General features: G+C 46.7%; 4 protein-coding genes across 8 annotated transcripts; 3 read left to right on the top strand and 1 right to left on the bottom strand.

Annotated features, from left to right (window-relative positions):
* Positions 1–898: 898 nt before the first annotated feature.
* On the top strand, positions 899–9,584 carry LOC6494246. 3 transcript variants are annotated; one of them, XM_032450206.2, is made up of 6 exons: positions 899–1,069; positions 2,379–3,717; positions 3,778–4,744; positions 4,809–4,975; positions 5,028–8,989; positions 9,053–9,584. In XM_032450206.2, the coding sequence occupies exons 2-6, from the start codon at positions 2,380–2,382 to the stop codon at positions 9,222–9,224; spliced, it is 6,606 nt and encodes a 2,201-aa protein (XP_032306097.1). In that variant the 5' UTR covers positions 899–1,069; position 2,379; the 3' UTR covers positions 9,225–9,584. The 3 variants fall into 3 exon arrangements, with proteins under 3 accessions (XP_032306097.1, XP_032306098.1, XP_032306096.1); XM_032450207.2 differs by lacking the exon at positions 899–1,069 and adding an exon at positions 1,631–1,919; XM_032450205.2 differs by lacking the exon at positions 899–1,069 and adding an exon at positions 1,631–2,003.
* Positions 9,585–9,627: 43 nt separating this feature from the next.
* LOC6494247 (7-methylguanosine phosphate-specific 5'-nucleotidase) lies at positions 9,628–11,341 on the top strand. Of its 2 annotated transcripts, none has more exons than XM_032450210.2 (2): positions 9,628–9,906; positions 10,030–11,341. In XM_032450210.2, the coding sequence occupies exon 2, from the start codon at positions 10,151–10,153 to the stop codon at positions 11,111–11,113; it is 963 nt and encodes a 320-aa protein (XP_032306101.1). In that variant the 5' UTR covers positions 9,628–9,906; positions 10,030–10,150; the 3' UTR covers positions 11,114–11,341. The 2 variants fall into 2 exon arrangements, with proteins under 2 accessions (XP_032306101.1, XP_001960669.1); XM_001960633.4 differs by having other exon boundaries at positions 9,628–9,925.
* A 467-nt stretch (positions 11,342–11,808) lies between these two features.
* On the top strand, positions 11,809–16,403 carry LOC6494248 (ubiquitin-protein ligase E3C). The gene is made up of 8 exons (XM_001960632.3): positions 11,809–12,496; positions 12,592–13,318; positions 13,384–13,792; positions 13,849–13,970; positions 14,031–14,795; positions 14,852–14,996; positions 15,053–15,752; positions 15,814–16,403. The coding sequence occupies exons 1-8, from the start codon at positions 12,161–12,163 to the stop codon at positions 15,979–15,981; spliced, it is 3,372 nt and encodes a 1,123-aa protein (XP_001960668.1). The 5' UTR covers positions 11,809–12,160; the 3' UTR covers positions 15,982–16,403.
* LOC6496309 (lipase 3) lies at positions 16,258–20,806 on the bottom strand. Of its 2 annotated transcripts, XM_001960631.4 has the most exons (4): positions 20,071–20,806; positions 19,743–19,901; positions 17,051–17,135; positions 16,258–16,833 (listed from the first exon to the last, which is right to left on the bottom strand). In XM_001960631.4, exons 1-4 carry the CDS (start codon positions 20,710–20,712, stop codon positions 16,511–16,513), a joined length of 1,209 nt encoding a protein of 402 aa, XP_001960667.2. In that variant the 5' UTR covers positions 20,713–20,806; the 3' UTR covers positions 16,258–16,510. The 2 variants fall into 2 exon arrangements, with proteins under 2 accessions (XP_001960667.2, XP_032306100.1); XM_032450209.2 differs by lacking the exon at positions 19,743–19,901 and having other exon boundaries at positions 20,071–20,802.
* Between the last annotated feature and the right edge of the window lie 5,898 nt (positions 20,807–26,704).

Below are 26,704 nucleotides of genomic sequence, written 5' to 3'. Positions count from 1 at the left end.
CTTTAAATTTGAAAACAAGGTAAATTTTTCATTCAAAGATATGGCAATGTTTCAACGGAAATGATGAGAATGGATACATGAATTATGTGGCATGATTTTTCACATTAACCGCAACTAAATTATCCAATAGGTCCTACTGATTATTTTCCAAGAAACTAATAATTCCAAAAGAACCCTTAAAATTTTAATAATTAAAAATAATTTGCCTTTGTTACAGTTGCATGAATTTCCCCCCTAACTTGGCTTAAACTAACTTAATAGGTAAGTTTCGCTCGCCAGTTCAATTTTCAGCTTACCATTTAGATGATGTGAAAGGAGTACTGACATATGTGGCATGATTCACATAAACCGCAACAAAAACAATCCTCTAAATTAGGTCCTGCTGAAGCAATAAATTTTGTCTTTCTACCTTCCCTCTGCTTCGATAAATATTGAATACATTTTTCTTCTCTTCTTGCAGGTACAGTACCATCCAAAGCAGTATACATACATATTTTGTTTTTCCTTATTTTGTATTGGTCTTGAAAAAAAACTAAAATAAATAAAAATGAATATAAGAAATAAAAAACTTTGACGTTATATTTTTAAATTGGGTCATGCTTGTTTATAACCTGAAAATTAAACGGAAATATCTGACAAGCCACTTTGTTCCGTCAAGTGCCAGGGATGCAAAACAATTTAATGGCGTAAAAGTGGAACGATGGCATGTTCACATTCTCGGGCAATTGGGGCCAATGAACACGCTTATTAAGATCCTAAACTGAATTTAGAGGCTTTATATTGCATCCTAAATCATATTTGGCAAAGACTACACGCATTCATCGCAATAGATACGAATAAACTAGCGCGCAGTTTTGCTGTCCCGTGATGCAGCCCTGTTCTGGTTGGCGGGCTGCCTATCGGATTCATCGGCCATCTGTCAGTGTGTATGTATTCGAGGTATGCTTTTCGACGCGTCGTCAGCGCGAGCTGTGGATTAATTGTAAAATAATTTCCGCAATTGCGGCCCAAAAAAGGACTGACAACTGCCGAAGGATTGAAAAGGGACTAGGGCACACCTTAAATACAGGTACGTAGTCCCAAAACCGACGTAAAGTACAGTGCGAAAGGACATTTGCCGGCGTGGGTTTTCTTCGGGGTGCTTTCAAGTGACGCATGTGATCAGTTGTGTATGTATCTATTGGGACGCCATTTTGTATTACAATTTTGAGGTTATTGATTTGTTTTCCGGAAAAGAGCGTGACTTTGCTTTTTTAAATGGTTTCTTTTTGCGTAATTAAAGTAATTGCTGAAGGATTAAATTATTTAATTAAACAAAGAAGTACAAGTTTTTCACAGAAAAATCTAACAAATAGAAGAACATAGAAAATATTAAGGGGTTTTGATTATTTCTATGATCCTGTTTTTATGCTTTTCACAAAGTTTTGCAAATCTTCGTTACTATTCTTCAGTGTTGTTAAACAAGGATATTATTTTAGATTCGCACTCTTCTTCTTTTTCTTCTCTTGGGAATTTACATAATAAATAAGAGCGCGCACGTGTATGGCAGCACACCTTCCGCCCCTCCCGCTCTTGCTCCCGCACAACACCAACAACCGCCGCTCCGATACCAATCGTTCCCAGGGAATACCTGAAACGGGCGACCAGGGCTGACCCAAAAACACACACACAGCTCTAACTGCCTGAGTCTGATTCTTGTGTCTTTCGATCAGATCGCAAAATCGCACGCGGCGTCTACAAATCAACTAGCTTCTGGCATAAATACATCGCTCTGCGGAGATAAAAGTGTTTTGTTTGCTGGCGCGCTGCCACTGTCGGTTTTGTTAGTCAGCTTAAGAGCGAAAAACGAAAATCGGAAGATGTTTTAGTTCATCGCATTGCATCGCATCCCCTTGTGCGCGTGTGTGGGTGTTTGTGAGGTATGCCTGCCCCTGGAAGGCGCTAAGTCAGCTTTACGTTTTGTGAACCAGCCGACATCTGTGATTCTTGGTTTGTTCGCAAAAGTGCGTATTAATATTCAAGCCTTAAATATATACAAAATTGTTATGCAGGTCGATTGTGTTTTGGGAAGATTTTTGCGTGTGTATCTATTGATTAGGGCCAATGCTGCCCATTAACTTTCGAATGTTTGAACAACAAAATTGTTTTTATTTATTGGTTTGACTTTTATTGACAAATAGTGTATGTATATATATTTTTTGAAGAGTTTTTAAATCAAAAGGAGATAGAAATTTTAAGGAATTACGAGGTGGAACTCTAAAGATCAAAAAGATAGTCTGCCGGTGCTGCCCATTTGCGATAATTATACAAATGGGTAGCACTTACAATGTCCTACTAATGTTCTAGAGCTTCATTTAACTTTATGTCCTTTTTTTTAGAATGACTTGCGAGCTGCCACCCATCATTCTGAAAGGCAAGGAACTGAAAAAGTATCGCCATCTGAAAAGGAAATATCCTGTTTCCGACACCTTCCTGCAACAGAACTGGTGGAATGTCAAGCGATTCATAATATACGCCCTTACCCCGCACTGCGTTATCCGGAAGTATGCGTGGCGGAGGCGTGGCAATCGAGTCCTCATCGTGCAACGCGCCCGCACCGTTCTCTTCGATCCTCGCCTCAAGCGGATGATCAAGCGACGATTACAAAACGTTCGTCAGTGGTCACAGAGTCTGGTCGGCTACTACCGGAAGATGGGTCGCATCGAGGAGTATGAGGAAACGGAGCTGTACAGCGTGGCTGAGCCGCTGGGCGCCGAGGAGCTCTCCAAACAGATGAAGGAACAACTGGAGCTGCTGAAGAGCAGCAAGCGAGGACTGTCGTTGATAGAGGACGCCAACCGAAATGTGGAGGTCCTGGCGGATAAGGAATGCGACAATGACAAACAGGAAACCCCAGCCGACGCTGACGAGATCCTGGAATCCGACTTAAGCATATCCAAAGTGGCGGAAGAAAGAACCCCCACTAAAGTAGCCAAGAACATGACTGCCTCGTGTGACGATCTCACTCCCCCAACGCCCAGCAAGGAGCCCAGCAGCACCTGTTCCAGTAACGAGAAGTCGGACAAGACTGAGAAGGCCGGAGGCAGCAAGTTCCTGGACATGCTCATCAGCAAGGTGCGGGTGAAGACATTTGCCAACGAGGCCAACATGACCGCAGAAGTTTGTCCGGCGGCGGTCACCGCCTCCGAGGACGATGGCAGTGAGGACTTCGTCGGCTTCGATGAAAGTGTCCACCAGCCAGGTATGCTGCTCACCCCGTTGGTGCCGCAGAACTGCAAAACGCTCGAGGGGAACGCCGCCTTCGTCAGCGATTCCCTGGATGCCTACATGCGGGAGCACTACAACAACTCGATGCTGCATTCCGATAGCCAGGATGAGAAGGACAAGCTGCTGGAGCCGATGGGCCACGACGGCCAGGTCACCAGGCACAGTATGCCTCCGCCAATGGACATGCCTGCGGTGCCGGAGGCCTTGCAGCGCCTGAGGACAGTGGCGGAGCGGCGACACTACCTGCAGGGCTGCAAGAACCAGAAGATGGTCATCATCAACAACGAGGCCAATGTGTACAAGGAGCTGCAGCGGAAACAGCGCCAGCGGAAGGTGAAGATCGCAGCCATGCAAGCACTGCAGTCGCCCTCCACCCAGATGCCCTTCACCCGCCAGGGCTGGCAAGCCGCCAGCTACGTGGCCACGGAGAATTCCAGGTACTATTACCAGGTGAGTTCTTGCTTCTGGTTTCTTTTACTTGATAAATAAGCCACCTGTTCCACTCTCTAGGTAATCCAAATAGATGGAGAGATGGTGCGTCTGCCGGGTGCCCAGGGTAACAATCTGCGTCGCGAAAAGAAGCCCTACCTCAGCCGGCTGAACCCAAACGAAGCCGATGAGCTGCAATGCAACAGCCAGTGCCTGGATGCCCGCATCTGGCCCGAGCTGAAAGTAATTCGCACCAAAGAGACTGCAATGAAGAACCACAAGGTGCTCAACAAGTTCCCCATGCCCGCCTTATTCCGTCCCTGCCCTCTGTCCAAGAAGCCCCTCCAGCGCCCAATGGACGATGATACGGCGGCGTTGCTTCTTGCCGGCGGTAGCATGGCGGTGGTTAGCATGCCGACCGTCCAGCTGGATGTGATGCCCCAACTGGGTCGACCGCTGGATGAGATCGCCAAGCGCTATCTGCAGCACATCCTGCCACATCACGACATCACCCGCGAGTGGGCCGAGTTCAGTGTCTCCACATTGCAGCAGCCGCCAGCATGCATGAAGGAAGCCGAGGCGCAGGCAGCCCAAACGCCGGCGGGCCGCCGGAAGAGTTTCACATTCGTCATTCCCTACTTGAACGATCGGAATCACATCCTGGTACGTCGCGTGGTAGATCGCTCCGAGCAGTTAGACGCCAGTTTCCACCAGTACCCCGACGAGCTGCAAAAACTGAACTTCCGCGAGGAGATGTCCCCAGACGCCGATCCTGTGGAGCTAGCCTGTGCGGACATGATCAACGACATGATCAACACAGTGGCCATCAGTTGCAGCGAGAACAGTTTCATCATGGAAGACCCGGATGCGGCCAATGGAAGCTCTTTGGCCCAGATAATCGATCCCAGTTCAATCAAGGAGGAGTCCGGCAAAGACGCAGGGAAACTGGGCAAGAAACGACTTCCCAGCAAACAGAAGCGTCTGGCCAATGAGCTGCGGCGACTGAATGCAACCATTATAGATGCGGCAGCCGCCAGAAATGCAGATGGTTAGTGTCATACTCTTGACTTGGCACAGAACTGCTCTTAATCCCCTTCCCTTTCCTTTTGCAGAGAAAAAACCCTGCGTGAAGGATTACTGCCAGCTAGGATGCGTGTGTGACAGCCTGGCAGGTACCGAAATACCCCTTAAAGACCATTGTGGTCGTGCTGACTGCGTCCTGGAGTGTTGTTGCATTGGAGGAGAGCATGCTCGCGTCATGCGAGTGGAAGCCGCGGATGTAAGATAATTAAAAATACTCAAGATTCTCTTTTTCATAGCCAGTCTTTCAGGTTTGTGGAATTTCCAACGAGGACGCCTTCAACCTGCGACGTAAAGCCACTGCCCGTCTGGCGAAAATGGAAAAGGAGTTCACTTCCACCTTGGTGCTCACCGACAACGAGACTCTGCTGATTAACGAGTCGCAGGGGGACAAGAAGCGACGCTGCACCAAGGCGCCCAAGCGCTACGAGGACTTCGACGACACGGATATGTTCGATGAGAAAAAGGACGTAGTGTCGCCCGTATCCAAGAAGCAAAAGAAGCTGGCTGCCGCTGCCGCAGCTGCTGCAGCTGCGGCCGCCGCCAGTGCGAAGATGTCGGCCCCAGTGTTGAATTTCCCCTGCATTGTGAAGGACTCGGATATGGCGAAGCTGAAACATTGCTTTGTGGGCCTGCGACGACTGCCGGACGTTGACAATCTGGCCACCTTCTGCATGACCCATCAGCTCTACAAATGCTTCTGCGGGGGCGCTTCGCCCATTGGAAAGCCAGTTGTCATCGAGAAGGAGCAGTGGAACCCGGAGGTCACCCACTATAACCCTGATCTTGCCATCAAGGCGCACTACAGCTTTGAGCGACCGCCCGAGGAGCCCGTCAAGAAGAAGCTAAAGGAGAAGAAGCCAAAGGTGAAAGTGGAGCAGAAAGCGGTTCACATCAGTGAGAAGCCGAAGGAGCCAGTTGAGCTGCCGGAGCAAGTGGAAAAGATTGAAAAGACAAAGAAAGGAACTGGCCTGGAGCGGCCCAAGGACGGGCTGTCCACGTTGTTCGTTGAGGATGTGCCCCAACAGCGATCTGTCGAACTGGATGCCATTTTTCATTATTTCCGTTCGCGTCCTTTTATGAGCAGGCGAGCAGTTCCCGTGCCGAAGAGCTCGTATCAGCGCCTGAACCGTCGCCGGGTGGATAGGGTGCGCGAGTATGTGTCCCGCCAGGAGACGTCGACGACGGAAGAGCTGCTTAAGGAACGCATACAGGGCGCAGTGTGCTACTACCGCAAGGAACTGGAACGCCAGCGGAAGCTAGCTTACAAGAAGCAAGTGGCTCCTGTCATTGAGGTGGGCGATGATTCAGATGAAAACGAACCATCAGCCAGTCTGCTGAAGCGCACTGCGGCCAAGGATAAGGAGCCCATTCCCAGCAAACGTAGTAAGCTGCTGCTGGAGGAAGCATCCACATCTTCGGAGAGCCACCAAGACATCCAAGTACCTCGCATAGCTGCCTGCTACTCGCTTAACGCCGCCTCAGTGGATGTGACGGGATCTGGAATGCCGAGTGTAGCGGCTGCCGGGTCTCTGGAGACGGATTCACCCAACTTTAGGTCTTTTTACAACGAAGTAGTGAAGAACATGAACACCCTGGTCAGCAAGAAAATGCAGGACATCGACTTGGCGCTCCAGCGCGAGAGCAAGATCATCCCAGCCCCCAACGAGGAGATACTCTGCATCATCAAGTGGACCAACTTCCTGGCCGCCTTCGAGTCGGGCTATGTGTTCATCTGGGACGTGCAGATGAAGAACTACAATTTCCTGGCAGCCACCACCACCAACATGATGCCGTCGGTCTGCGGAGCCATCGGAGTGGTCAACACCAAGTTTGCTCCCGATCCGAAGGCACTGCCGTTGATGGCTCGCATGCTGATGGAGGGCAAGCGGAACGAGCACACGTGCCGCCTGGCTGTGGTGATGCAGGGCCGGCAGAGCTACTGGCTCGTCAAAGGCTTTCTACGGCACATGGAGGGCAATGCCTGCACCAAACCCACCCCCCAGACTCACCCGCTCCTGACCAAGAAGATCAACGTACTCTGTTCGTTGCTTGTGAAGCAGCGCATTCGAGAACACCAGAAGAAGATACAAGTCTCAGGCGGGCCATCGCCTGCACCTTCTCTAGAGTCCGAGAGAGCGTCGCCTCGCCAATCCAAAGCGCCATCAACTGCCCCGGCCCCAGCTGCTCCCCCTGCATCTAGCCCTGAGGCTGCCGAAAAACCTGTCCCTGCCGTCGATCGCACTCCTGTGGCCAAAATCGAATCGAGTCCCTCCGCCAAACCCAAGTCTGGCCATGTCACTCAAGTCACTCCTCCTCCGAAAGCAAACAAAGCCAACGTGTCTGGAATCCACAGCAATATTGAGTTTAGAAAGGTCAACCACAACGATGTGGAGGAGCTGCAGATCCCAGAGATGCACAGTGAAGACCACCGCTGGTTGGTACTGGACCTCTTCGACGACTTCTCCCACATCTTCGTCCCCGCCCTTGGGGACATGATTTCGCGGGACAGAATCCACAGCGTGATGGAGGTGGCCGTCGAGAAGAAGAAGGTAGTGAAGCTGCAGTTCTTCCAGAACGCTCCCTACGACGCCTTTGTGACTCCCTCATCCCGAAAGAAGATCTACTTCGGACCCCTGCACCGGAACCGTTGGCCACCACCGGTGCTGGTGCTGCTGCAGAGTGTCGATGGGAAGGTGATGCTGCGAGAGGTTTACCAGCGGGCGCACTCGATCCCAGTGGACCGCCAGCGTCGGAGCATGGCTTTTTGGGTGCTGCACGTAAATGGCCAAGTGCACTTCGAGATCGACGTTGAGTCGACTGCCAAGCTCGAGGCGGAACAGTCCGCGGCGAGAGATGCCATCGAGGACTTGGTGCGCATTCCATCCCAGCTTTCAGTGGAAATTGCGAAGGACGAACGGCAGATACCTCCAGTGGTGGTATTGGACAGCGACGAGGAAGATGGCCCGAGGAGTGACGATTCGGAGATGGAGAAGCCTGGGAAGGGAAAGGATGCTTGTGTCAAGGAAGAGCTTCCGCCCTTCGAGACAAAGCCGGATCAGCCCCGCATGAACTTCACTATCCAGTCGGTAGGCATGAACCGCTCCCTGCAGATCACATCCACCGGATCCTCGGTTCCAGTTAAGATTTCCGGGAAAGACGGTTCCGTATCCCGACTTGCCGGCGCTTTTATGCCCTTCATTTCCAATATTCCCGCGAAAAACGGGGACCAAAAGCCCACCACACAGTTGCTGACTCCGCAAGTGCAGCTCTCGACCACGGCAGCCGCTTCCGACTCTACTCCAACCAGCTCAATGGACCATCCGCCGGCGGCCAAGATCAGTCGTCTTTCTGTGATTAACAGCAAGATCAATGAGTCGCTGCAAGAGCTGCTGAGCAACGGAAACACTGTTACGCCCGGTGGCATAACCATCACTAAGCTACGCGGCCAGGACGTCAAGCTGGATGGCGAGTGCGTGAAGGTTGGCAGCAAGCGCAGTGCCACCGGAACGGCTAAGCTCCCACCAAAGACAGTATTATTGCAGCCGGCGACTGCATCCACAATTGTGAAGCTCACACCAGCGACTGTTCCTACAGCTACTCCCTCGGAAAAACCGCGTACCAGCTTGCCCGCGGGGGTCATTGAAGGAGTGAAGCTGTATCCCATTCCCTCGACCGTCGCCCGGCAATCTCTGCCGGGAAATCGAAAAGTAACAGTGAAAGCGGTGGCGCCTCGCCAATCCCTGCCGGCCGCTATGACGAGCGATAAGCCAATGCCATCCACCTCTGCGTCCCAGTCGCCCGCGACAGCTGCTACTTCCAACCGCATCAGTCTGCCCGTCAGGATTAAGACTGTCGTTGAATCACCGCCACTTCGCCAATCGCCAGTTCTGCCGGCAAAGGTGGTTTCCGCGCAGCCAGCTGGAGAGGTTCGTTCCAAAGCTGTAGCCAACTCATTCCAAAAAGCTGGGTCATCGGCAGATCCGAAACCGGTGGCGGTGCCAGCGACAGTTCCAAAGGCAGTAGCTGCCACCACCTCCAATGCCTCGCCAGCTAAGCAGGACGACAAGAAATTTTGTTACGGCTTCTTCGGTGCCAAAGGACTGCCGCGCTACCGAGCCAAGATCCAGGGATCGGAGTTCATGATCAAGATGCCCGAAGTTGGAGTATTGCGATTCAAGAACTTTCCCTCCGCCGCCAACTTCTTAAATCGGTAAGTGTTTCTGAAATAACCAGAAAGGTGATTAGTCTGTAACCTCCATTTCTACACTTTTAGGCAACTGGCCAGGAATCAGAAGTTCACGTCTTTACTGCCGGCCGATTGGAAGTTCTTGGCGGTGGAGCCACCAGCCGGCAAGCAGCCGGCGCCACCTAAGACCCCTAGCTCCACCCCCCAAGTGCCATCGAAGAGTCAGGAGCCCCCGGCCGCCATCATTATCGAAGACTAATCCTTTGTTGCCCCCCATCACAGAAATTTGGTTTAATTTTTTTTACTTTGCCTTTATGGCCGCGCATTGAACTCACAATCATGCACCTATTTTGTATACATATTTAATATGTAAACGGATCATGTTAAAACCCTAGGTTATCCATAAAAAACTGTTCTTTATTAATTTCGTTTATAATTAAGATACTTAAGTATTATCAACGAATATGGCAAATGAATCCGAGAGGAATTGTAGCAGAAACTCATGCCTTTTGAAACTGGAGGGGAGTTTTTGTTTTTTTTCCCATTATTAACATCAAAATTATAGAATTTAGTAGAGAAATCTTTCAAAGTAAACAATAAAACTTGTAATATCGATGTACTAAATGGGATTTAAATTTTGAAATTATGTGGAAATTGGCGCCACCATCAGCTGTTTCGCAGCTGTTCCGATTCCATGCGTTCCAATGCCCGCGCAGCTGTTCCTTCGAGGAGCATGTGAGGGAGGCACATTTCGTTTCTGTTTACACTTTGGATTCAGATTTTTGGCATTAATTTATAAATAAAGACGTTGTCGTATCAGAGCCACGATAGTTGGACGATAAGCCCAAGTTGTCTGGCCACCGAGAACAACGAACACAAGCCAATTTCCGAACTTTGGTGGTGGCAACGAAATTCGCAACAAATTCAAAACAACGTCCAAGGTCAGCCTTAGATATACATGTACGTAGAACCGCCAGCACACCCACACGCACGCACATTCGACGGCCGATCGGGAATATACGACATATAGGCGAAACTAATTCGCTTGCCTAAACAATTTGCAGATATCGCTTCGCTCCCCGAAAGCTCCACACTTCGCTTGTCAAGCTAACCGCGTTCAGATTGCATTTCAACCTGAGCATTCGCAGACGTCTCACCCGGTGGACTAGCAGACTAATTGGAAAGATGGGCTGTGACGAGAAACGAGAGCCGGCTTCAGGCTATCTGCGCGTCCAAGACATTCCTGCCCTCACGCAGGACCACTGCCGTATGCTCGATCCGGCCAAGGTGGAGCGCATCATTAACGAGTTCGTCCAGGGCGGACCGGAGCGCATGCAACTCGTCTCGGACTTTGACTACACCATCACCAAACAGCGGACGGATGACGGATGCGCCGTACTCTCCAGCTTCGGAATATTCAACGCTTGCGAGTCCCTGCCAGAGAATTTCAAGGTCGAGACGGAGAAGCTATACCGCAAGTACCGGCCCATCGAGATCGATCCCCACATGCCGGTCGAGGAGAAAACCAAATTCATGATCGAGTGGTGGACCAAGTCGGGCGAACTGACTAGCGGATTTTCCTTTGATCAGTCAGAAATAGATCATGTGGCCAGCAAATACAAGCATGCGCTACGTGACCGCACCCACGAGTTTTTTGCAGACCTGGATCGATTGGGCATTCCAACGCTGGTGTTCTCCGCGGGCCTCGGCAACTCCGTTGTCTCCGTGCTGCGTCAGGCGAATGTAATGCACCCCAACGTTCGAGTCGTCTCCAATTTCCTAAAATATCGCAACGGGAATTTGGATGGATTTCAGCAGCCTATGATTCACACATTTAACAAGAACGAAACTGTGCTGGACGGCAATGAGTATTACGATCTGGTGCATACCCGGGACCACATCATTGTAATGGGTGACTCCATCGGCGATGCAGACATGGCTTCTGGAGTTCCAGCGTCATCGCACATCATGAAGATCGGCTTTCTCTTCGATCACGTGGAGGCGAACATGGAGAAGTACATGAAGACCTTCGACATTGTCCTGGTAGATGACCAGACCATGGATGTGCCAAGGACGCTGCTGGGCCTGATCGAGAAACAGCACCAACTGAATCTGCAGGCCGCCGCTGCCAAGCAGAGTTCCCTTTAGAAACGCCGGAAGTAATTACTCCTCCCGGCAAACTGGAAAGTACTCCTAGCTGCACCTGCCCTCTCATTTGCAGGAATGACGCTACTTATACTTGAAATTAACAGAAGCTACTAATTAAGTGGTTTTAGATATAACCATTTTACTCATCTTGACACTATTGTATTTGACAATTATAAAATGACAGCGTTGTGATCAGAACATATTAAATGAAGAGACATAAAAGAAAAATGTTATATATGTTTATATATGTATCTATTAATTTGGTCACGTAGCCTCCCGTACCTTTAGGGGAGCTGTAATTTTATTTCCTCAATGTTTACAAGTGCGAATCCGGTGATTCACGTCTATTTGTGTAGGTGTTATTGCAAGTAAGCCGTATCGGATTTTATGGTTTAAATTCCTAATCAATTGCTGGAGTTTTTAACTGCAATGGTATTTATGTAGATTTCTTTATTCTTTATTTTTGTTCAAGGAATTTTCTGAGGAAAACAAGATTCAATTTTTATAAAATAAGTATTTGTTTTGACAGTTGAATTTATCCTCTACATTTTTGTGTATTGGTAACTGTATTATTAATTGGTATTCTTATTCATTAATTTATTGCAGTTTTACGAAAGTTACTTTTAATTTTAATTGAGATGAGAGTTTGAAATCGGGAATGCCCCCCCTAATTTCTAGAGATGTGCTAGAGATGGCCACCATACCGATAGTCTAATTTAGTTGCTATCGAAAAGTGCGAGGAAAATATACAATTCATTGCAAATTAGGTTTTTACGCATTTAAAATTTATTCGTAGCTCGAAGGGAAAAGGTTGTGTGAAAATAAACGTCTAGGAGTAGTAAGCATCTGCCCCACAGTCACCGCGGAATCGACGCAATTCGTCAGACCGATTCGTTGCCACGGAAAGAATGTGGAAGAGCTGCGACTGAGGATTGCCAACGAAAGGCTGGTGGAACGAGAGGAGAGCAGTGGATCGGATCAGCTGTAGCTGTAACAGAGGGCAGCTGAAACAATTTGCGACCAACCACAACACAAGAGTGCAGCGTCATGTTCGGATTCGACGGCGAGTACCGCCGCCGTCCGGTGCAAAGTCTGGGTGGTGCCTCCCACACCTGCGACCGAGACACTGTGATACGGAAGGCGGCCCTGGAGCGCCAGAAGCGGAATGAACTGCGCCAGAAGGTCAACGGGGCAGTGGTACTGCAATCCTATGCCCGTTCCTTCATTCACCGCCAGCGACGAAAGCGTGCCGAGCGGGAGGCCTTCGACGCCTACCTGCTGGCCCACAAAGATCACATGACTGAGGACGACAGCCTGACCTTTCTACTTCGTCGCCTAAACTTCTTCTACAGCAGCCGCGACGCCAAGGACAGTGAAAGATTGGTGAGTAGAATAATATAAAAAAAGATATGTTTCTTTTTCCTAAAAAAGAAGTTCCTAAATCCTGAATCCAATTATTAATTTTGCTTATGTTCCAGATCGAGATATGCCAGCAAATCTTGCGGCAGCCGGGACGACTCCTACAGCACTCAACCCAGGACTCCACGTGGTTATTGAGGGTCTGCAGACTTCTGGACACGTGCCTGCTCCAGCTGACCATGTCACTCACATCGCAGGCCATTCCTCTGCGCATGCTGGAAACTTTCACAACCTTCTCGTCTGTGAATCGCTACTTGGAGGACGAAGTACAGGTGTTTAGGTACCTGGAGCGAGTCTTCGGATTCCTAATTGTGCGAGACTACTTCCTTCGCCTGCGACGGCTGCTGGACGAGAAGTGCCCGCCACTGGACGGGGAGACTCTGCATGCGCCCAGTCCGCTGGCCGACGCTTTGCTTCAACTCTTGCTAAGGCCACTGGTGGTAGCCAGGCGTGCTTCCGCCGGCGGCCAAGTTTCGTCCATGTCACTATCCGTTTGCCAGAACTTTGTCCGGGACATCCTGGCCACGCCACACACAGATCCTTTGCGGTATTTCGTTTTGCCGTGTTTGGCACAAAGCTCAGAGTTTCCATTTGACTTGCTCATACGATCACTTGTGGACGCGTTGGAGTCTGCGATGCCAGTGGATTCCGACAACATATCCAGTCGTCGTAGTTTTCTATTCCATGGGGTGGAAGCGGGACATAGGCCTCAAGCTCAGCCCATTGAGGTGTTATTTTCCTCGTTTTTACTCAACTCGCTTTTAGTCCTCGATCGAAGACAATTAGGTGAGTAAATGATGAAATTTCTATTCTCGAATGTTCTAATACCTAAAACAATCTTATCATTCCAGCGCAACTGCAGCAGGGTTCGTTGCTGGTTGTCTACGTACGGCTGATTGCCGAAATGATGCCGAATATCTTGCAGTTGCCCAAGTCCACGTTGCGCAGCCAGGCCAATGCCCCACATCGCCATAGGGATAGTGACGACGAGTCGGACGAGTCCGATGAGGAAGAGGATCAGCCGTCGGCCCGCACCTTAGATTACGATATGGAGCAGTCGTGCCGAACCAGCAGCGAACTGGGCGAAAAGGAGTGCGACAGTTTGCTGGAGTCTATCGCCATACTGAACGAAACGGAGAGGGTGGACTTCATTGTCCAGCAGCTGGATCCACATATCGAGAATGGGCAGCTCATCTATGCGCTTTGCGAGATTTGTCACAACCTGATGATCTACAACAAGCATGCGGTCTTCGAATACAAGTGCGTTATTTCTTCAAAACTTCATATATATCATCTTATTGTTTATACCACCACAGATTGCTTTATACTTTGGCTTTTACCCCGAAGTTTATACGTGCTGTATGGTTTAAATTGGCAGCAGAATCCACTCAGCTGGGATTCTCTGCTCCTCTTACCCTCATTTCCAAAGGTGTTGTTCGTAAGTGACCATTAGATCTCTAACATTTGCTTGAAGTTTCTAACAACATTCTACTGATAGCCAAACAACACGGTGTAGACCGAACTATACCCCTGTTGGCTACATTCTGCATGCTTTTTGGTCGTCTACTGCCCACCTTGCATGACGTGGAGTTCGTGGAGAACAAGCTGCTGATGCAGACGCAGACTACCATCAACCATGTTCGACTCATGCCGTTCTCCATTGCCGAAATCGTGCAAATGTCAAAAACATTAAAGGACATTAGCTTGGGCCTCGTGGAGCTGGCCTTTCCAGAGACTCGCACTAATTTGGCCAATTACCGGAACGTTTTGGGCCACACGGAAGCCGATGACAAGAAGCTGCGGCATCAGAAACAAATCTGGGCCAATCTGCTGAACGTGGTTGTCTTTGTTCTCAATCAGATTCACACGCGTGACTTGCGCTTGGGCTTTTGCCCGGACTCGCACTGGACTGTTAGTCGGCTGGACTTGCCGCTGGACAGGCCAACGGATCTACCGTTGACTCATAGCAGCCGGCTGCGAGGTATCCGACCCTTCCAGCCGATACGCGACTTCACACGCGAAGATTTTGAGAATGGGCCGCCCATGTCTACCAAGCAGATTCGTTCGATTACAATTTTGCGCGAGATTCCCTTTGTGGTTGCTTTTAACAAGCGGGTCAGCATTTTGCAGGGCCTTGTGGCGGCTGACAAGATGCGGGTGCAGGGTCACCTGCAAGCCTTCCTCCAAGGCCCCTCGATTATGCTGACAGTGAGGCGGTCGCACCTCTATGAAGATGCCTACGACAAGTTGCGTCCAGAAAATGGTCAGTAATTATTATGATGGTTTGTGGTTTAATTTTTAATCATTTAAATATTACAGAACCTGATCTGCGATTGAAATTCCGCATCCAATTCGTTTCCTCGCTGGGACTCGATGAGGCGGGCATCGATGGTGGCGGAGTTTTTCGTGAATTCTTGTCGGAACTTATCAAAACCGCTTTCGATCCGAACCGCGGTTTCTTTATGTAAGTTTCGATGAATAAATAGTGACTAATATTAATCATATTAATTCATATTACAGGGTAACTACCGACAACAAGCTTTATCCCAACCCAAACGTTGCCGACCTTTTCGAAGACTACGAGAAACACTATTACTTCATTGGCCGTATTTTAGGAAAGGCTATTTACGAAAATCTCCTGGTAGAGCTACCATTAGCTGAATTCTTCTTAACTAAGCTGGCCGGCAAATATTCGGACGTGGACATACATCAGTTGGCTTCATTGGACCCGGAGCTGTACCGCAATTTGCTGTATCTAAAGGACTACACGGGCGATGTTAGCGAACTGAATCTGGACTTCACGGTGGCCAGCAGCTCCCTGGGCCAGACCCAGATTGTGGACCTAAAACCGCAGGGACAGAGCATACCAGTGAGCAACTCGAATCGCATCGAGTATTTGCAGTTGATCGCCGACTACAAGCTCAACGTGCAAATAAGGCGCCACTGCAATGCCTTCCGAAAGGGTCTGTCGAACGTGTTGCCAATCGAATGGCTTTATATGTTCAGCAACAAGGAGCTCCAAATACTCATCTCGGGCGCCGAGATACCCATTGACCTGGAGGATCTCAAAAAGCATTGCGAATACGGTGGCGAGTTCACGCCAGAACACCCCTCGATCGTGGTCTTCTGGGCGGCACTCGAGGGCTTCGATGATCTGCAGCGCAGGCAGCTGCTCAAGTTTGTTACCAGCTGCTCCAGGCCACCACTACTGGGTTTTAAAGTAAGGATTAGCTCAGATTAGCTTTTCATCAGATTCATTTGATTCATTGTCTTTGTTTCAGGACCTACATCCTCCCTTCTTCATTCAAAACGCCGGTGACATGGAGCGACTGCCCACGGCCAGCACCTGCGCCAATCTGCTCAAGCTGCCGCCCTTCAACAATGTGGAACAAATGCGCGAGAAGCTGCTCTATGCCATTCAGTTTGGAGCTGGCTTCGAGCTCAGCTAATTTGCCAGAAAGCTGTATCCCAGAAGACGTCCATTCACAAGAAACATATCCAAACTAATCCAAATCCCAGCCCTGAAAACTATTAACAAAATTTTCTAAACATCCCACCTGGCAGATGGCAGATGGCAGACGGCAGACAGTAGGGCAGTCGACAGGATCCCAGTCCGGCAGGCAGGGCAGGCGGTGCAACAATTCCAGTTAATATACATACAACTAATGTACAATATGAATTTGATCGTAATTTCGTAGAGAGAGAGAGTAGGAAGCTTAAAGAGGTCTGTTTAACAAGTTTTTCTTTGTAGTTCGTTTGAGTTTGTTTTTCATATAACAAAATATAAATGTAAATCAAAGGAAAGCCGGTTAAGATTATTTCAATAAAAGGCAAGCGTTGCACGTGCAGTTCGCACGTTTGGCGAAACCGATTTATTGGCCATTCAATCAGTTGCACAAAGTAGCTCAGGAACGCATAATCTTTTCGCGCTCTGTCCATCACCATCACCATTTCCATGACTCATCATCATCAACATCATCAGCCGCCGGGCAGTGCCACCGATACTGCGTCCAACTGCCAGGCCTGTTGAATAATTCGTTGGTAGACCAGTTGCGGCGCAGTGACGGCAAACAGAAAGTCAATATGATTATAGCCGGACACTTGATACAATTGGGTGCTGCTGTGCCTCAACTCCCGGCCGAGGCGTTGCACATCCACCGGACTGGACAGGACATCCCGTGACCCGTGGAAGATTTGCAGCTGGAGGCGTACATTGGCCAACTGATACGAGGGAGGCGTGGCCTGGCCATAGCGTAGTGTATTAATCCTGGCCGAACGGTAATCGAACTGTTGAAAGTTTCCTGCGGCAAAAACAGAGAGTCATCAGTGATGGTTTTGTTGCTACTTAACGAGTACACGGAAAAATATTTTATACTTGAATCAAAATTGATTATTATTTTTAAAGAATTAACATTTAATTTAGATTTTCTAGCAAGTAATTACAAATACAAGACTCTTGAAAATATTATTTAAGATTTGTTTCCTGTGTACTCGCCATCTGTTTCGTGTCCAACTTACCGCTATTGATGAGCTGTCCAAAGTGCTGGAGCTGGCGACGCGATATGCCCGCCGGTGTCGTCTCCAGGATGCGTGGCAAGATGTTCTGCAAAGGATTTGGACCGGGATCAGACAAAAAGCATTTTGTTAGGCTTGAACTCCCCAAATCGTTTAAATTTTATGAGCAGCAGCCGGAAACAGCAGCCTCTCCCCTGCCCCACTGCCACTTGAGGGTCGGGTCATTCATGTGTGAGTGTGTCGGTGTTGGTGTATCGGTGTGCGTTCAGGCTGCTATTTCCGTTTCATTGCGACACAAAGCATAAACGGAAGTGCACACAAGCAAACATACACATACAGCCGCACACACATGAACAAGCACAGGAGCAAGAGGTCCGCCCCGACCAAAGGCCAGGAGGTCCTTTGAAGCCAGGCCAGGTCAGCCAGCCAGGAGAGCTGTATTTATATTATTTGTTTTGAAATTAGCTGCTTATTTGTTGGCTCCTCCGCTTTAGCCTCTGATTAAGGTAAGTGCAATGAGGTTTTCAATTTTATAGTGAGATTGCGATTGATATTGATATTGCTTTGGCTGAATGGATTCTGCTGATTGAAATTGCAAAGGATATTGGTAGGAGAGCTTTCAAAGTAAGAGCTTCTAAGGTCAGCAAACTAAAGAGAGATATTTGCTTTAATTTCCACTCGACCCTAGTTATTAAACTTTAAAAGGTGCTTAAGGATAATCGGGTTCTAAAAATAAGTATCCTGAATCCGAAATAAAAATTTTTAATGTTTTTTCATAAGTTTGTTTTTTAAAATCCTCTGAAATCAAAGACATTCATGTTTAAAATTAAATCCGCAAAAAATTCACACTTTTTACTGTTCTGGGATGCATGCGTCGCATTGCTCGTTGAACATTGCATCGCTCGCGCGTCCTGCGTCCTGCATCCTGCGGCGACATATTTTTTTGTTTTGATGTTTATTTGATTTTCCGCCTGGCCGTTGCATTTCCCATTTTTGGTTTTCTTTTTTTTTTGCCCCCTCTCAGTTCGTTTGCTTTGTTTTTCTTTTACAAGGATATCCCCAGCAACTTGTGGCAAATACTGGCAATTTTGTGCCGCCAGCTTGTTTGTGTTTCCCTCCGAGTTTTTCTTTTCTTTTTCGTTTCCTTTGCATTTTTCTTTACATTTTTTTTTATTTATTCCAATTCCAACTCGAATCTTGTTCGACGCAGTGCAGCTCGCCGAGAGTGTTGAACTTTGAGTGGCGGGTCGTGCGAAAAGGGAGTGTTCCTCCACCCCCATATCTTAAAAAAAATATCTTAAATATGCACAAATATTTATTGGGACTGTGGCAGTGACAAGTCGCAAGTATCGCCTCGCTCCATTTGCCTGTCTCAGGGTAGCTCGTCTCGTCTCAGTGTCTTTTCTATGTATTTGCTTAACAATTTTTGCGCTGCTGGGTTTTTGCCGGTTTGTTGACTTTTTTATGGAAGTTATGAGCATCGAGCATCGCCTAGACATGGCACGCGGTTGCACTCGGCTGACTCTCGAGTCGAGTGGCAGGCAGGAAGCATCCAAAATATCTTATTGACTTGCCACCGCGTGGCACTGATACTTGAAGTATCTGGCGTGGAAAAAAAATGTTTTGCTTTACGCTTTACTTATTCATTACCCGAAAATGGCTGCTTATTTATGGCTGCATATGTAAAAGGATTAAGGAACTGCACCCATCCCTACGTATATCCTGTAAAAGTTTTTATCCTTTTTTATTCGGTCTCCCGGCAACTATAAAAAGTTCAAATCCAGCTTCGGCCAGGGGCGCATCCAATTGGCCGAAGCCCCCACTTTAATAACTTACAAGCGGCACTTGGCGCCCGGCATCTGACCTCCCTCTGCCCCTCCCGGCCACCTCCATCCCCGAAACTAACTCACTTCAGCGGCACTAAGCCATTTGAGCACGCGCCCCAAACACTCCAAAAGCACACACACAGATAAGCCATAAAGTTTTTTTCTTTCGCGATTTATTTGCCATATTTCACGGCAAAACAAAATTTAAATGTACCGTGTGCGCGCGAGAAACAAAAAGTGTTTAAGGCAACGTGGCGTATACGTAATGTGTGTTATACTCTAGTTAGCCGCCAGCTGGGGCGGTATTTTTGTAAAGGGGCGTGCTCAGCTCGAATGTAAAGGGGGAGCGGGGAAAAGTTTAGCGCACCTTTTGGTTGCATATTACAGCATAAAATGGAAATTCTACAGAGTCGATAGGATGATGCTCTGAAGAGGAGTTTTATTTAAGTAAAACTAAGCTAAGATTCTCTAAAAAATAAGGAATTACTTTTATTAATAACCATGGTTAGTTGAAATCCTATTTTTAATATTTCACAAGACTTATGCCTTTATCATTTAACCCCTTTTTTTTGGTAATACCCTCTCCTCCACAATAGTTCTGGCCTGACTTCCAGCCAGGAAGCTTTGCCCGGCAAGAGCAGCTCGTTTACGCATTTAAATTCAAATAACTTTTATTACCAAAACTAAGGCCCCCTACCCCTTTCAGCACCGTCCCGCCCCGCCATGTTTGTCTGTTTGTGCGGAGTGTGTGGGGCGGATTTTTCTCGGCTCACTCCAGAGTGCAATAAAAACTTTTGCATACAACAAGAAAAAAGTTTTTGGGGCGCTTTGTTGGCTAAATTATGGCCCGCATATATAATCGTACTCACACGATCCAATGGATAGTCGCTGAAGCCCACGTACAGGGAGGTGAAGAATGTGCAGAGGGCGTAGGTGGGTAGGGTGGAGCTGCAGAAGTACTGTCCGCCCACCTGGGTCAGTGCCGATGCCGGCAGCAGTTCGTGGAGGCCAAGTTTATTGAGCAGCAGCTGGATAGGGTTAAATGCCACAATGGTATCAGTTTCGAATTGTTGGCTTGGAATTAAGAGGCTTGGAATTAAGAGCTTTAAAATAAAACCCCTTTAATATTTTAGGTAGAAAGTAGAAGCTCCCAAAGACTCTCCTATTGTACCTCGAAAAAACATCAAGTATACGCACCGTGACCGCAGAACTGTCGCTTGCCAGAAGCCGCAGCGGCGGGCTGCTCAGGTGCTTGAGGAAGGCGACTGGCGCCATCAGGGCAGCGTCGGCGAACCTCGCATTGTACTCCGGCCGCTGTGACAGGAGCACCAGCAACACAGTGGTCCCCTGGGAATGGCCGACGTAGTGCAGCTGCTGCCGCCCTGTCCGGGCCAGGACATAATCCACGGTGGCGGGCAGATCGTAGACGCCAATCTCGTGCCAGCTGAACTGCCAGAAGCGAGCATCGCTCGGCGACAGGCTGCGGTGGCTGTGGGAGTGGGTGGTGCCTCGGGCATTACCCAGCCACACATCGAAGCAGCGGGCGTGGAGCTCTAAGGCGAGGGATCTCCCAGCACCCCCGGATACGAAGTCGGCGGCGGAGCCGAGCAGGCCGTGCATCAGCAGGAACGGACGCAGCTGCCGGGGACAGGCGGGATTACGCGGCGCGGGAATCCGGTGGACACTAAGGAGATACCCATCGGCGGTCTCCACGCGATGCACTTGGCACTCGAGCCGCTGTCTCTGAACCGCCTGGCAGACGGAATCGATCAGAGGCGTCCTCTGAGCCTCAACTAAATGAAACAACCCGATCACTAAACAAATCAGTCTGGACTTCATAGTCTTCGATTGTGATTTCTATATGAGATGTACCCTTTAGGCCATGATTTGAGCCATAGTGGCAACGTGACGTTCGAACGGCTACTGCGGCTGTCGGATGCATTCGCTGTCGATTTTGTGCCGGGGTGTAGGCTGTGTAAGTGGAGAACATACATACGGGAGGCACTGTGAATGGGAGCTATAAATAAACACATTTTCAACTTTTGTTTACTCGCCAACAGACAATCGACGACATCTACGTCGATGGCCTAGAAACGTTAAAATATGCAACTTTTCTGAATGACCCAAAAACTAGTTAAGTAAATCTTAAAAATTAAAGGGGTGTACTAAAGAGTTAATAACTCTTAATAAGTGTCTATAATAATGTAAATATTAAACTTAATGAATAGTTAATTAAACAGCAAATCATATCACTCAAATCTGTCGCTATCAATGTGATGTCATCTGGACCCCTATGCAGTAATTGGCTGCATTAATTTGCACTCAGCTTTTGGCCGATTCGGCCATTTGGCAGAATCACTTCAGATCTCCAAACCGCAATCTGCTGCACAATGAACATGGAGACGTAATCAAATATATGCATTTGAGTATATTTCATGTATAATGAGCAGCTGACAAACTGACCGACAAAGTGACTGAGTGACGGACAGCACATGTTCCTATGGCCGGGCTATGTGATTTACAATTTGAATGGCTTGGACGTGTTGAAAATGCAATCGTGCTAATTAAAATGACCGCGTCGCAGGGCGTGTGAAATTATTACCCATAGCATAGATGTGTGACCCGTCCAATAAGGTGGCATTACCATCACCGAATTGTTGTGGTCAACAGCCCTCCATTGCAGATGGACTGGCCATAATGGAGTGTGTGGCGGTTTGGTCAACTAAAAGTGAGCATTTCACTTTTTTTTGGACGACATATCGCATGAATATGGACTGTAAATTTTGGGGAGAGGTCGTCTATTGAATAATATTTGAAGTCTTAATGCAGATACAGGCAATCGAGCGAGGGGAAAGTTTTCCATCTGCAGCTACTTGATAAAAACTCAACGTCAGCTTTCTCTCACCTAAACTTTGTCTCGAGTAATCTGCAGCCTTTCGAAAGTTATCCTGTTACCACTATCCAGACTACCACTCCTACTTGACCCCAGAAACCGCACGAAAACTTTTACAACATTGTTGAAATAGATCTCATCACATATTAACCATTTAGAAAGGAATTAAATTGGTTTACTTGCTTTCGAGATTTATGGAAATTCTTTTCTCTGCGAATAATAAAGGAGAAATTCCTTCCGAAAGAAGGCAAATGGAAAATAAAACGAACAGGACTGGAAGGATGGCTGGGAAACATTGCAAAGTTAAGTAAATATGATTCAAGGACACTTGACTTGCTGGGGGAATCCTTTTGGGCACTTACTTTTGTGCCGAGGCTTCGCAGGACCTCAAGGGAAAGCGATTTTAATACTTTCTCGCACAAAAGCTACTTAAAGTTGGCCAGGACTCTTAATTCGTTTTCGTTTCCGTTTTCCTTTTGTTTTTCAGCAACAGCAAAAAAAAAAGAGAATAGAAATAAAAGTTTTTTGTAAATTGAGTTAAGTTAATTTTTTCTTTGTTTTTACCAAGTTAATGTTTTTTTTTGGCAACTGGAAGTTTGGCGCTTTGGTTTGCCTAATAAATGTGCGTGCAAACAAAAGGCCAGGATAGTAGCTGAGACTGAGTGAGAGGGCCAGTATCACAGTCGCACAGCCACACAGACAGTTGTTGCGACAGGCAAAAGGATAAAGGATAATGACAGCCATTAGTATTAAGTGCGCGTTAGCTACTTTGGATCCTCCCTCAATGTTTCATGGTCGTTTCTTTTTTTTGGTTTTTCCGCCCGCTGCAAGTCCTTGTTCCTTTCTATCCCCTGCTCATTAAAGTTGTTAAGTACTTGGCGTAAATGTGGCTTTTGGAGGGCTCGTTGAGCTGTGCCAATATCCTTTGGGGCAGGAGGAGTTGCCCGCAATGGGCTCCGCTATTAAACTTAATTTAAATGCGCCTTAAGCGCTTTAACTTAATTCGTTGGCCGAAACAAAACAACAACCAGAACTTGTCACTCTTTGAACTGTAAATAAAGGGTCAGTGAACGTGGAAGAAAGGATTTCATCTTACCTGCCACAATGCAGAATGAGGTGGTGTGTGGAATATTCCTAGACCGCATCACAATCTCTACTTTCATGTCATTCTCGAAAAATACAAAACCCTTTCGAAACAATTCACATCAGAACGAGTGACAGAACCACACAAAAAATGGGAAAAATGAGATGAAGAGCCTGGCACGGGAACTATAGTAAATGAATGAGAAGGTATTCAGATGTCAAATATTCAGCAAGGACATAAGATAGTTCTCTCATGAATAGGTCTGAGTATGAAATATGTTTATTAATTTCATAGGGCTATAGTCTCTTAACTCTAAAATAGAAAGCCTATTTAATATTCTATTTTATAAAAGTAGGGTATTTATGATTCATTCTATCCCTCGTTGTTAACTTTTCCACTCTGGTTTTTGTCCGGTTTCTGTTGACTCTTTTATGATGTGCAACAAGCACGCCACATTTGCGTTCAATGAGCATGATATAATGTCATCATCAACGTCGTCTTCATCATTCATCGCCCAGACTGTTATGGTCAGGTGGAATGCGAGATGCTGGGGGCGACAGGTGCGACGGGCAGACGGGAGTGGGACTGGGACTGGGTCTGTTGTCTGGCATTTGGTTCTTAAGAAATTGCATTTCATTATTTAATGAGGATTACATTTTTAATTAATTCGCCAAACTATTGTGGCTCCTCTCGTGATTACGTGGCAATGGGTGGCGAATAAAAGCAAATGAAATGTTTACAATCTGATTGAATGGTTAAATGGTCTTTCAATAATTAATAACTTGCTCTGCACATGGCAACGGCAACTAATGGAAACCCTTTATTGTCAATTGGAAAAAATCATTTATTGTTTAAATAGCAGATCAGAAATTTGCAATCATATTTAAATTGTTTCGTGTAGAGCCTGTAGTTTTTTCCTTGATGGACTCACATAATGAAATGGCAAAGAAAAAAGGTAGGAGCGCATTTCAATTTAAAATTTCTATGGCCTCTGCGGGAATAATTGCATGGAGCCCGCTGCGAATCGTTTTTTCATGAATTCGGTTTCTGTTTCATGCAATTAAATTTATATTTACAACCCCGCCAGTTGGTGGATAAATCAGACCAGAGATATATAAATATATATATGATATGTTCGATTGGTTGGCCACTCCCCTGCCACAGAGAAAGTAATTTTTTATTTGCCTGGCATTTGCATATTCATTTGATTTTTTATTTATTTGCGCGCTGATGAATTGTTTTTTATGATTTACGTGGCAATTGTACTACAATATTATTTCTTATTTTTTGTTTATTTCGAAATTCATAAATGTATAAAAGATTTTCACTTTGATTTGATTTTGCATCGCAAAACATTTATTTTTCATTTATTGCCAATGTCAGACTCTCACAAAGAGAGGCTTTCGATTGTGAATTAGGTCTACTATATAATACTATATAATATAATAAAAATCAGCAGAGCCAATAAGTCAGACTTTAAAGGCCCTCCATCGTAATTATGACTTTCTTTTGGGAAAGTAATCTCAGTCACGTACTGAGTCATCTCCCCATCAGCATCAGCCCCTTCCCAACGGAAAACCTGCTTGGCATATTAATTATTTATAATTATTGTTAATTTTCAAAGCAAGCAACCAACCAAACAAACAAAAAATATAAGAAAAAAATAAGGAAAAAACAAGGCACAACCACAAAGAGAACCTCAATTAAAATTCAAATTAGAGCGCTTGGGAAATTTCGCTTGCCTGCCTGTCGGCTAAAGTGCGAAAACTTAAAACCACAGGGAGGTGCACCAACCATTTCGCCATTTCCCCCCTCCACTTCCTCATTTTCCAGCCAGCCATCCTGGGAAAACTAACTGCCTAAAATGAAATATGAACCCTGGGCGCTCGAGCGGGAAGATTGAGTTTTTGGGTTTGGGGTTTTTCGGGGAAGAAAGAACGAAAGCCAACTTCCTCAGCCATGGTCTACTAATAAGAAATTTGTGAACTTTGCAAATTTGCCATCATTAATTCTTGGGCAGGGAGAAGGGGGGCGTTAAATGAAGAACATCGGTAGGGAAAGCTGGGAAAATTGTCGAACGGGAACATTTTTCATTTGTCCTCGCTGCTGCTTTTGCCCTTCGTCATTGTGTAATAATTGTCAAGCAATTTAAATCGAAGCTCCGAGCGTAATAAATTGTCATATGGCCCTGGGTAGGTAATGGCCGATGGGGGCGGGAACAAGCCGACACGCCCCCATTTGGTAGCACAAAGTCCTGCGACTTTCGGCGATGAAAAAATAAGGTAATGAGGAAACGGAAATTGTTGCCGGAAGTTCAGAGAGCCAAGGCAAAGGGCGGAAGCTCATTTTGCAATATTCACAGTCGACTGACTTCGATTTCTAGAGGCGACGGCTCGGCTCGGCTCGAATTTTTTTCTACCATGGCTTACACCATGAATTGTAAATTGATTGAAAGGACCCGAACGGAATTCGAGGAACTTTGCTTTGTCCGTTTCATGTCCTGTTACTCATCATTAATAACAATGGGGTCAGTGAAATGAGGCATAAGAATTCTCCTTCAAATTTGTCTTAAAGTTTCATGTACTTTTAAGAAATTTAATTCTAAACCTTAGCATTGCTGTTTCCATTTCCTGATTTATCCGAGCTTACCTTGACTCAGAGATCCTGGTGCTTAAGGTTAGGCAATGTCCTGACAGGCGCCGAGCCGTTTGTCTGCCAAGGCAACAAAATGGTTGTGCGAAATGCTCCACGTAAATGCTTCCATGTTGCCAAGTTCTTGTTTGTGAAGAGCTGTTCAAATAAGCACCGGAGCAGCAAAGGGCAACAACAACATGGAGGGTTTAGAATGGCTACACTGGGGAAAAAACGGTGTGCTTTTTGGGAGATAAGAAACACAAGATATAATAACAGAACCTATATCATTTTAGTAGTGCTTGTTTCTTTTAATAATTTTTTTAATTAATAGTTTTTTTGCCATAGTTTTTGATCAGTGTAAGGCAAGAACAACATAGAGGGCTTAGAATGGCTACACTGAGAAAAGTAACATATATTTTTTACCATTGAAATCAATCGAAAATGCATGCTTATCCCAATAGCCATTGAAGGATAACTCGTTTCTTATTACACTTTTTGTAGCATAATTTTATGGTCAGTGTCTCGTAACAACTGAAGTTGGCTGACGTTAGTTTCATTGTTGACATTGCAGAGGCAACACGGCAACAGAAACGGCAACGTGGCAAGAGCCAGCTGGAAAAAAGGCAACAAAAAGCAATTAACTTGGCTTACATCTTTGTTGAAAGTTGAAAGCGAGGGCGCGATTTATGCCGCCGGCCCCTGCGGGTCCAAGAGTAGGTGGAGGTGGTAGCTGGTAGCATGGTAGCAGGCTGCAGGTGAGTCGAAGTTGCAGCCAAGTGTCCACTCGTCCTTGGCTGAGCAAACGAAACAAAGCAGAAGGAGCTTGTGATAAAAGTTAATGGCTTGGCGCACTCCAGGGGTTAGAATCCAGCTTTGATTCCTTGGCAAATTGTCAAAGGACATTTGCTGGAGAGCACCTGCTTCCATTACAGGTAAAATGATTGAATATAAATACGAGACCCATTTTAATTTGAATTCCCATTGAAAACAAAGTCTGATTTCTGCTTTTTTCTCTTTATTTTTTTAATGTTTTGATTTCTGCAGTAATTTTTGCATTTCAATTACGATTTATCACCCATAGGGGTATCTATTTTTTTAAACATTTTTTTTTAACCAACCAGATTCAGATTCAGAATGCATTTGCTGACTTTTGTTTGGCTCTATGATTTATTTTGCAGCATTAACATCAACATTTTTGATTTAAATTTATACTTTCATTT

This window comes from Drosophila ananassae, chromosome 3L (assembly GCF_017639315.1).
Source record: "Drosophila ananassae strain 14024-0371.13 chromosome 3L, ASM1763931v2, whole genome shotgun sequence".
In the NCBI taxonomy this organism is placed as follows: Eukaryota; Metazoa; Arthropoda; class Insecta; order Diptera; family Drosophilidae; genus Drosophila; species Drosophila ananassae.
Note: the sequence above shows the minus strand (reverse complement) of the source record. Positions and strands in the feature narration are given on the sequence as shown.